The sequence below is a fragment of the Rhipicephalus sanguineus genome, chromosome 11 (assembly GCF_013339695.2).
Source record: "Rhipicephalus sanguineus isolate Rsan-2018 chromosome 11, BIME_Rsan_1.4, whole genome shotgun sequence".
NCBI lineage: Eukaryota > Metazoa > Arthropoda > Arachnida > Ixodida > Ixodidae > Rhipicephalus > Rhipicephalus sanguineus.
The window spans coordinates 124,969,188-124,980,184 of NC_051186.1; the positions used below are offsets into that span (position 1 = coordinate 124,969,188).

The 10,997-nt window shown below is 50.0% G+C and overlaps 1 protein-coding gene across 1 annotated transcript; it reads left to right on the forward strand.

Moving 5' to 3' along the window:
- The first annotated feature begins 2,613 nt into the window (after positions 1-2,613).
- Positions 2,614-10,651, forward strand: LOC119375361 (uncharacterized). The gene is made up of 4 exons (XM_049411251.1): positions 2,614-3,250; positions 3,926-4,045; positions 6,283-6,619; positions 10,598-10,651. The coding sequence occupies exons 1-4, from the start codon at positions 2,760-2,762 to the stop codon at positions 10,649-10,651; spliced, it is 1,002 nt and encodes a 333-aa protein (XP_049267208.1). The 5' UTR covers positions 2,614-2,759.
- The last annotated feature ends 346 nt before the right edge of the window (positions 10,652-10,997 follow it).

The following is a 10,997-nucleotide window of genomic DNA, read 5'->3' on the forward strand; positions in this document are numbered from 1 at the left end:
GCGTCGCGCTCTCGCGGTGAGGCTAAGTACTTATCGGACCACCCTCGTACCACCCACAGACAAATGGCTTCACGGAGCGTCTAAACAAGACAATCGCTGAAATGCTGGCCGTGTACGTCGACGTCGAACACAAGACCTGGGATCCATCCTTCCGTACGTGACCTTCGCGTACAACACGGCCGTGCAAGAAACGACGCAGATGACACCCTACAAGTTGGTCTACTGAAGGAACCCGGGAACGACGCTCGACCCCACGGTACCGAACATCCCCGACGAAGAAAATCTCGACGTCACTGTTTACCTTCAGCGCGCCGAAGAAGCCCGACAGCTGACCCGCCAACGCATCAAGAATCAGCAATGACTGACAGGCGCCGTTAAAATCTACGACGACGATACGTGGAATACCAGCCCGACGACCGTTTGGGTCTGGACGCCGATACGCCGACGTGGGCTCAGTGAAAAACTTGTTCGGCGATACTTCGGGTCAAACAAGGTGCTTCGACGTTTCGGCGCTCTTGACTACGAGGTCATCCAGAGAAATGCCAGCAGAGTGTAACGCCCTCGTTCTTGTGTATTGTAATATGTTAGGGCCCTTTTAAAGTGCTCATTTCGCAGAAATATCGGTGTCGGCGTCGGCGTCGTTGGTTGTCAGCGAAAAATCACGAGAAAACTCAAATAATAAAAATGTTCGCTCTGAGCTGAAATCAATCACAGGCTGTGAGCGCAGCAAGCCACCACAAAGCCGCGCCAGTGCTTGAAACACTTTCGAAAAAAAAAAAACATACAGGCGTTAGGTAGCGCGATAAATCCCGGTACACAATGTAAAAGTGTGTCGCAGAAGCGTAAAATCACACAAGGCATTACACCAGCTCAGTTGCACAATAAGCGGTTGGTTTAAAGACCCACACATTACAAAGCGCTCATTCATAATTAATCATCATCAGCAGCAGCATCAACAAAGTGCGTAGATGAGTAAGTACACGTTGCACTTGCCACACTACATCGATGAATTATGAACTACGGTGTAGGCAGCTCGTCGTAACTGTGCGTGCTGTAGGCATTCTAGGATCGTTTGTGCAGCGTCGTCGATAAACCGCACTCACCGGCCCGAGTTCCTTATCACCTGTCAGCAAGTCACGATGTAATCGACCACAGCTCGTGTTCTAGACTCACGTGGGTTTCAGGATAAAAAGGCCCAGTGCCAAGCAATAAACGGTTCAGTTTCTTGTCGCTACTGCGTTGCGTCACTTCAGTGGCGACGAAGATGGGATGGAGGCCGCCGGAGTTCGACGAGACAGCAAGCAGTTGGGGTGCCTACCGCGTGCGTCTCGAGGCATACTTCGAAGGCAACGATATCACGGATTCTTCGAAGCGTCGAGCACTTTTGGTAGCATCGCTCAGTGACAGCGTGGTTCGAGTCCTGCAGGGGCGATGTCCGTCGACGCCCGTCAACAGCCTAACGTACGAAGATGGGGTAAAGGTGTTAGAAGAACACTACAGCCCGCAAGTGAACGAGACTGCGGCAAGTCACGCATTTTTTGTGCGGAGGCAAGGAGACAATGAGGCGGTCAAAGATTTTGTGGCGGACTTGCGCCGCCTTGCAAAAGACTGCAACTTCGGCAGCTTTCTGGACAGAATGTTGCGTGACCGCATAATCTGCGGTATCCGGGACGACGAGGCCAGGCGTTTCCTGCTGACGCAAAGAAAGCTGACTCTGCAGGAAGCTGAGGAATTCGAAATGTCGTGAGAAACAGCTGACCGGAACGTACGTTCTATGAAAGATACGGACGGCAGGAACGATGCGGGTGACGTGCTCCTTGTCCAAAGACGACGTAGCAGCGGGCGAAAGAGAGGCAGCGGGCACGACTCGGAAGAACCACGCCATTCGTGCTGGAGATGCGGCTCAAGTCACTCGGAACACGAATGCCAGCATGTCGGTAAGGTGCGTCGAAAGTGCGGCACTAAAGGACACTTGGCAAGGATGTGCCAGCGCCGGCGAGGCGGCCGGCAGGCGGGATCGTACGTGCTCAACGAGCTGTCTGAGGGAGAGGACAGTAAACAAGAAATGCTTTTCGCCCTATCCGCCCAGAACAACGTTGACCAGGCAAGAATGCGACCAATGGAACGGAACTTGGTCTGGGGTGGCAGGACACTGCGGATGCTGATCGCCACGGGGTCATCCGTCAGCGTTATTCCAAAAAACGTCTTTAGGAATAACCGTGAGTGGTGGCCTAGACTAGAAAAGACGCCACTTCGGTTATCTTGCTTCCTCGGTCCTCTTCCAGTCGTAGGCAGAGTCTCCATGAGTGTGGAACACGACAAAACACGAGTGGACAGTTCGCTCGTGGTAGTCGATTGTGATGGACCACTACCCTGCGGTAGAAACACAATTCAAGCTTTCCGCGAAGTGGGCTTGTCACTCTTGGAAGAAAGGGCTCTACCAAGTGTCTATGCGCTGCAGGCAGAAGATGACCTAAAAGAGCTGGTGGAAGAGTTCGCAGACTTGTTTGAAGATTGACTTGGCTGCTGCAAAGGCCCGCCCGTGAAGCTGTACTTGTAAGAAAGAAGGAGCGGTGCCGCGGTTTTTGAAGGCCCGTCCGGTGCCGTTCGCGCTTCGCAAAGCAGTGTCAGCCGAAATCAACCGCCTCGTTCAGCAAGGCGTCCTGTCGCCGGTGAGCGTTTCCGAATGGGCTGCTCCTGTCGTACCTGTGGTGAAGAAAAATGGGGACATCAGGCTGTGTGGCGATTTTAAGCTCACCATGAATCCGGCTACTCACCTGGAGCAGTACCCTTTGCCTAAAGTGGACGACATTTTTGCCGCGCTCTACGGGGAAGAAGTATTCACCACACTGGATTTGCGAAATGCCTACAATCAGCTGCCACTTGATGAAGAAGCGAAGGAAATGACTGTCATCAACACGCACCAGGGCTTGAACTCGTACAACCGACTAGCCTTCGGCATCTCGTCGGCTCCCGCACTGTTCCAGCGGCGCATTGAGTCGTTATTAAGGGACTTACCAAGAGTACGTGTGTACCTGGACGACATCATAATCGCCGAGAAGCAACAGGACACGTCAACACTTCGACAAGTGTTCCAGAGACTTCGCGGCAGTGGCCTCCAACTGAACAAGGCCAAATGTCGGTTCCGAGAAAAAGAAGTGCAGTTTCTGGGGCACAAGACTGATGCAACCGGACTTCATCCACTGCGCGACAACCTCGAAGCCGTAACAGCTGCACCAAAGCCAGAATCGGTGAGCCAACTGAAGTCCTTTCTGGGGCTCATAACCTATTACTCAAAATTTTTGCCTCATTTGGCCACGATCCTGGCTCCGCTCTATCGGTTACTGGTCAAGGGACAACGCTGGCACTGGAAAGAAGAGCATCAAAAAGCCTTCAAGGAAGCAAAGCGCGCCTTGTTAAAGGCAAATTTTCTGGTCCACTATGATCCGCAGAAGGAGTTGCGGCTGGAATGTGATGCGTCAGCAGACGGCTTAGGTGCAGTATTATCACACCGCATTGATGGCGTGGACCACCCGATAGCATTTCGTTCGAGAACGCTAACGTCAGCAGAACGCAATTATTCCCAAATCGAGAAAGAAGCGCTGGCCTTGGTATTTGGAATTTGTAAGTTCCGCGATTTCTTGCTCGGCAACCGTTTCACGTTGGTGACAGATCATAAGCCCCTCACCGGGCTTTTCGACCCCAACAAGCCGATTCCGCAGATGGCGGCAGCTCGAATTCAGCGATGGGCGCTTCTTCTATCAGCTTACCAATACAATCTGGAATACCGCAAGGGAACACACAACACTAACGCGGACGCCCTCAGTCGCTTGCCTTTGACAGGGGACCAGGAACGCGGAAGTCAAGAAGTCATGGAATATGTACTTTATACGCAAGGTTTGGATGCAAGTGCCCTTCCTTCTAACCAATTGATTGCTTTGACCCAGGAGGACAGCGCACTTCGGCAAGTCCGGGAATGGATCGAGCAGGGCTGGCCATCGCATCTTGCGGGGCAGCAGCAACATCTGCAGCCGCACTTCACCCGCCGACACGAACTCGTCGCGAGCCATGACCTCGTTTACTGGGGTCATCGTGTGGTCGTGCCGGAGGCAGCCCGGCAGTGCCTACTCAACGAGCTACACGATACCCACCCAGGTGTTGGCGCCATGAAAAGGCTCGCTCGTACGCTATTCTGGTACCCTGGATTAGACAAAGACATTGAAAGGTTGGTGCAAACTTGTCCCCAATGTGTGCAGGAGGGGTCAATGCCTGCGGCCCAAGTACCTTCCCCGTGGCCTAGGACAGGAAGGCGGTGGTATCGAGTGCACATGGATTTTGCAGGACCTGTTGACGGGTACCTAATTTTCGTCCTAGTTGACGCGGAAACGAAGTGGATAGAGGCAACGCCGCTGAAAACGGCTACCACAGACGCAACAATTCAGTTACTGAGAAAAAGATTTTCTCGGCTTGGTATCCCGCATTGTCTGGTGTCTGACAACGGCCCCCCAGTTCTCGAGCGCAATGATGGCAAAGTTCATGCATGAAAATATACGCCATGTCAGGACGGCGCCATACCACCCACAGTCCAATGGATTAGCGGAGCGGGCGGTGCGAACAATAAAAGAGGGCCTCAAGAAAAAATTCGGCAGATCCCACGTACCGTTGGAGTCGATGTTATGCGAAGCATGCGGCGAGTAGGTGACTGTGGCGTAACTTTTTTACTGAGCGACACGTTACAAAATGATGCTAAAGATTTCTATAAATTTTATACGCACACATATATATGTTGAAGAGCCGCATATGTGTTATATATGACCGTAAACAACTGGTTATATACCAGTTGTTTACGGTTGGGCAACGCTGCCAATGGCAACGTTGGTATTACCAACACCAGAAGCGGTAAGCTGATATGTAGTGCTTATAAGTGTCCCGAGAACGCATCCACGTCTGCATGTGTGCAAGAAGCTCTTGACAGTTCTTGAACAAGGGCATTATCACCGTGATCAGTGAGCACCAGCAGCTGGTCATGACTTGTTATATAGGATCCGGTCGTGGTCGTGGTGACGAGGGGTCCATGTGTAGTTAAGTATGTGGTATAGTAGAGCTGTTGAAATTCGTGTATGCCTCGGTCATTTTGTCGACAAATCGTCTGTCGACAGAGTCGGCGACAAGTCGGAACTTAAAGCCACCCTTCGCGTTGTGGAGGTATAGGCCGTCGAGGCTGGTAGACCTGGATAGTGCTACGTAGACAAACATCAGTGGATGGTGTTTGTCGTATTCGTAGACTACCTGGGCGTATGTGGCCTACGTAGCCTAGTCTACAAAGCGGCTGTCAATCAATCTGGCATCACCCTCGGTCAGTATGAGGCCATCGCCCAGCCTCGTAAGAAATGAAGAGGACACTGCGTCGCTCTGGTGGACGAAGTGCGTTTTACGGTGCGGTGATGTGGATATCATATGTAACTTTCAATAATATATTCCTTCGGGGTCGAGCAATGCTTCAATATAGCTTGCTGAATCATAGGAATACAAACGTAATGTTTATTAGACTGCTATAAATGTGGAGCCAACACTAGAACTACAGACGTTAATCTGATACGACGCCTGTATCGTAGGAGTACACATCGTAGGAGTATCATGTAGTGTTTATTGCTTTCTTGTAAAATTAGATAGCCAGCACCACAACCACAATTGACGTTGCACCGATATTACGCCTGCGTAGGCTGTTTTTCCAAACGAGTTTATAGACATGGCGTGGCTCTGTGGTAGAATACCTGATTGCCACGCAGAATGCTTGGGTTCGATTCCTGCTGGGATCCTAATTTTCATTCTTCCCATTTGTTGAGTCAACGCTGCCGATGTTGGTTTTCCTTAACGCTCTAGCATTTAAGTTACCAATGTCTGTTGTCGCCGTTCCTGGGTAGAGATAAACTGTCAATCACCTGTGGCGCATACCCGTACACCGCGGCCCGTGGTAAAAGGGTATGTGCCGCACGTGTCTAGTGGAAAGGGTTTGACGACGTATGCGGCAGGATTTTAACGTTATTCATGCCATGACCCGGCAATCATATTCGTCAAATCCTCTTACCCTCCCATGCCAATTTTGGTCTACACCAAGTGAAGGAGGCGATCATGAGAGCACCCAGACGTAGGCGGCTAGATAGATAGATAGATACGTAGATAGAAACGCTCAAAGTGCCAGAGGTTTGCTAAGAAATGCTTCACATTTAAAAACAAGCGCGGCACACTGCAAGAAAAGTTGTCTCGTTTTCTTTTCCGTTACAGATCTACACCCCTCGAGAGTGGCAAATCGCCAGCACAACTGCTCTTGGGATTCGAGCCCCGGACAAGGCTGTCCGCCTACTTTCCAGAAGGCGAGGTGCCTGCAGGGGCCGACACGATCCGGCCTTCGTCGACCAAAGCACCACCACTGTTCCCACCCGGAAAGCCCGTCTGGTCCCGCCATTTTCAACGAGGGCGAAAATGGCTTCTAGGGACTGTGATAGCGACGGAAGGGAATCGGATGGTGAAGGTTGAGACACCCCTGGGAACCCAGCGCCGTCATGTAGACCAGTTGAGGGCACGGCGGGCGTTAGCCACACCAGAAAAAAAAAACACAGCATATCCACGGGGTGAATGATGATGAGTGGGGCGAAGCTACGGAGGGAATCATCTGTAAACCGTGAAACTCTTCCGTGAAATGCGCCCAGTACATAATATAAAGAGTGTGAAACATCGTGTATATATTAAACATCAAACTTTTATTGTACTGTTGGTTTACGTGGTCCCTTCATTATCACTTGTGATCGGTGAAATGCAAGGAAGAAGTCCGCTCCCGAGCGAAAGAGCGCCAAGAGCGACCGCATTCCCCGCTCGCCCTGTGCGAATGAAAGGCAAGGCTAGAGGGAAGACAGGACGCGCGTTCCACGACGCGAGGTCGGTAGCATGCCCAACGGAACGCGATCGTGCAAGTGCTCCGGTTTCGCATCGCCTCATGGTTCCATTTAGCGTCCCAAAACCAAACATATTGCTCAACGTGTGCCTTGCGTTTTTCGTAGAAATAATTTCTTTATCATGTACATTAAGACGAAAAGTTGAAAGCTCACTAGAGTGTATCGCCCGCAAAGTATGTCTTTTAGTGTGATTTAACTCTCGTACGGCAGGGTCCTCGCGCCGTTGCCGGTCCACCTCGCCCGTTGACGATCGGGCGAGGTGGCTACATACAACTACTACTACTACACTTTAAGAAAAACATCTGGCGTTCTTTCGTTCTGCTTTTACAAAACATCTGGCGTCTTTCGTTGGTTTATTTCATCAATCAACGGCGTTTTGAACAAAATTTTTATTGTTTAATCACGCACAGGAGAAATCTCGCCAGGCACTACCTTGGAGGTAAACAATGGCTGCTAATGGCAATGAGAAACAGAAGAAGTCGGCTTTTAGCTAACACTTACACTTCTACTTCTACTAACGTTTCCTACTGGAACATGCCAATGGCTGCTAATGGGGAATGAGAGACAGAAGAATTCGGCTTTTAGTTAACGCGCACGCTGCGAATTTTTTATTGTTCAACAACGCACAGGAGAAATCTCCCACCGGCACCACCTTGGAGGTCAAAGCGTAAGACTTGTTACTCACTACTACGACCACGACGACTACGAGGGACGAACGGGTGCCGCCTTAAGGAGCTTCGCCCCTAAAAGGAATCAAGGCTCGGCTCCAGCTTAGCGGAACCACAGCCCGACGCAGACGCTCGAGAAGCAAGTGCAACGCTGAACTTCAGTCCAGCGGCCCCTCGGTCGCCCGGCTCGACTCAAGAAACGTGGGCGCCGGAGGCAGTTCCAACTCAACTCCGCCGATCAACGCGAACAAGACGCCCTCCGGAACGACTGGGCTTTCGAAGGGGGAAGGAGTGCAGCGTCGTCGATAAAACGCACTCACCGGCCCGAGTTCCTTATCACCTGTCAGCAAGTCACGATGTAATCGACCACAGCTCGTGTTCTAGACTCACGTGGGTTTCAGGATAAAAAGGCCCAGTGCCAAGCAATAAACGGTTCAGTTTCTTGTCGCTACTGCGTTGCGTCACTTCACTTTGAAATGGCGTAAACTTTGCTACCTTGCGACACGGTTGCGGTTCACAGAGAAGCAAAACCTGGCTAGCGAATAAGAGGGCGACGCCAACGGGGACCAATTACGCTATCACAGTGTAGTAATAATTGTTGGGTTTTTAAATGCGAAGCATTTCTTAGCGAACCTCTGACACTTTGGGCGTTTCTATCTACGTATCTATCTATCTATCTACCTATCTATCTATCTAGCCGTCTACGTCTGGGTGCTCTCATGATGGCCTCCTTAACTTGGTGTAGACCAAAATTTGCATGGGAGGGTAAGAGGATTTGACGAATATGATTGCCGGGTCATGACATGAATAACGTTAAAATCTTGTCGCGTACGTCCTCAAACCCTTTCCACTAGACACGTGTGGCACATATCCGTTGACCACGGGCCGCGGTGTACGGGTATGGGCCACAGGTGATAGACAGTTTATATCTACCCAGGAACGGTGAGAACAGACATTGGTAACTTAAATGCTAGACGGTTCAGGAAAACCAACATCGGCAGCGTTGACTCAAAAAATGGAAAGAATAAAAATTAGGATCACAGCAGGAATCGAACCCAAGCATTCTGCGTGGCAATCAGGTATTATACCACTGAGCCACGCCAGGTCTATAAACTGGTTTGGAAAAACAGACTACGCAGGCGCAATATCGGTGCAACGTCAATTGTGGTTGTGGTGCTGGCTATCTAATTTTACAAGAAAGCAATCAACACTACATGGTACTCCTACGATGTGTACTCCTACGATACAGTCGTAATATGAGATTAACGTCTGTAGTTCCAGTGTTGGCTCCGCTTTTATAGCAGTCTAATAAACATTACGTTTGTATTCCTATGATTCAGCAAGCTATATTGAAGCACTGCTCGACCCCGGAGGAATACATTAACGAAAGTTACATATGATATCCACATCACCGCACCGTAAAGTGCACTTCGTCCACCAGAACGACGCAGTGTCCTCTTAATTTCTTACGAGGCTGGGCGATGGCCCCATGCTGACCGAGGATGATGCCAGATTGATCGCCAGCCGCTTTGTGGACTAGGCTACGTAGACCACATACGCCCAGGTAGTCTACGAATACGACAAACACCATCCACTGATGTTGGTCTACGTAGCACTATCCAGGCCTACTACCCTCGACGGCCTATACCTCACCAACGCGAAGGGTGGCTTCAGGTTCCGACATGTCGCCGGCTCTGTCGACAGACAATCTGTCGACGAAATCACCGAGGCATCCACGAATTTCAACAGCTCTACTATACGACATACTTCACTACACATGGACCCCTCGTCACCACGATCACGACAGGATCCTATATTAAGTCTTGACCAGCTGCTGGTGCTCACTCATCACGGTGATGATGCCCTTGTTCAAGAACTATCAAGAACTTCTTGCACACATGCACACGGGTTCGTGAAACGTGCGTGCGTTTTCGGGACACGTATAAGCACTACATATCAGCTTACCGCTTCTGGTGTTGGTAATACCCACGTTTCCATTGGCAGCGTTACCCAACCGTAAACAACTGGCTATATAACACATATGCGGCTCTTCAACATATATATGTGTGTATGTAAAATTTATACATATATTTAGCGCCATTTTTTAACGTGTCGCTCAGTAAAAAAAGTTACGCCACAGTCACCTACCCACCGCATGCTTCGCATAACATCGATCCCACGGTACGTGGGATCTGCCGAATTTTTATTATAGGATGTTTTGGAGATGTTGGCGACTTTGTATAGCACCGGCAATCCTTTCTCCCGGATGATAGGATATGTGAAAATCACAGCAATGAAAAAGCAGAAATGAACGCGCGACAGAATTACGTACAATAAAAGAATTGCATAAAAGAACGTGCGACAGAATTCACATAAGTCCTGTTCATATGACAACACGAAAAAAAAACACAAAATGTAGTCCCGTCACATAACACCATCGTTCACATAACATGCAGTTACAGGAACATCGTGTATGATGTCAATAACACTACACAACGTCCAGTCATATACCAGCATTCAAATTGAAAAGGTGCAGTCTGGGGCGCTGAATAAGGTCGCGCTTGAAGAGCCGCAAAGCGCTACATGGTCAGGCTGATGTTTTTCGTCCGATTTCACGGATATTGTAATCAAATATGCTCTGCATCTTCATCCACGTGTCCTGTTAGGAAATAGGGGTAGGTCCCTCTGGTGCGCAGCTGGAGATCCCATCACTACCACCACTGTTATGAATGGGGGTTGCGTGTCGTTATAAGCCGGGAGGCTGGCAAGCCGATGTAGCCGAAGATCGGACTATCGCTTAGGACCGGTACAAGGAGGCGAACGTTTACAAAACAGTAACAACGTTTATAGCAGGTATAGCATTTATGCCAATACAGAGCCTGCCAGCAACGACCAAGTCAGCTGGGGCTACTCTCTAACAACGGACCAGCACGGCCTTAAATCAGGTATCAGTCCATTGTGACGTGTCCTCTCCAGGCAGGTGCTCTGGCACACAGCATACAGGTGCTGGCTCCTCTTCCCGTTGCCTGATCGCAGATGCTCTGGCACAACACCACATGCGCATTCTTGTCTCTCTGCTGGTGATGTTTTGTGTTAAAATTTTTCGTGTACATGGTAACCAGCCGAAGGCGGTGCACCAGTGTTCAAAGGCCCTGCTTCCTTTTAACGTTGAAGGAATCCGGAATTCAAGAGTAGGATCAGTGCGAAATTGGTCTGAATATCTCGAGTTTTCATCGAACGATGTCGCTTTGCAACTACGAGCTGATATCTCTCGGAGTAAGTGCTCTAATGCGCTTTTTGTTATAGGTACTCCCGACGTATTATGTTTACTAGGTACTCGTCCAGCTGCTTCATCCCCTGCAACAGGGCCAGGCTG

What these genes read in the sequence shown, in the direction of transcription:
- LOC119375361 (XM_049411251.1), top strand. Translation starts at nt 2,760, where the DNA reads ATGAATCCGGCTACTCACCTGGAGCAGTACCCTTTGCCTAAAGTGGAC. An exon ending in GCTGCACCAAAGCCAGAATC is followed by an intron (nt 3,251 to 3,925) that starts GGTGAGCCAACT and finishes CCTTCCTTCTAA; the next exon opens with CCAATTGATTGCTTTGACCC. An exon ending in CTGCAGCCGCACTTCACCCG is followed by an intron (nt 4,046 to 6,282) that starts CCGACACGAACT and finishes TCTTTTCCGTTA; the next exon opens with CAGATCTACACCCCTCGAGA.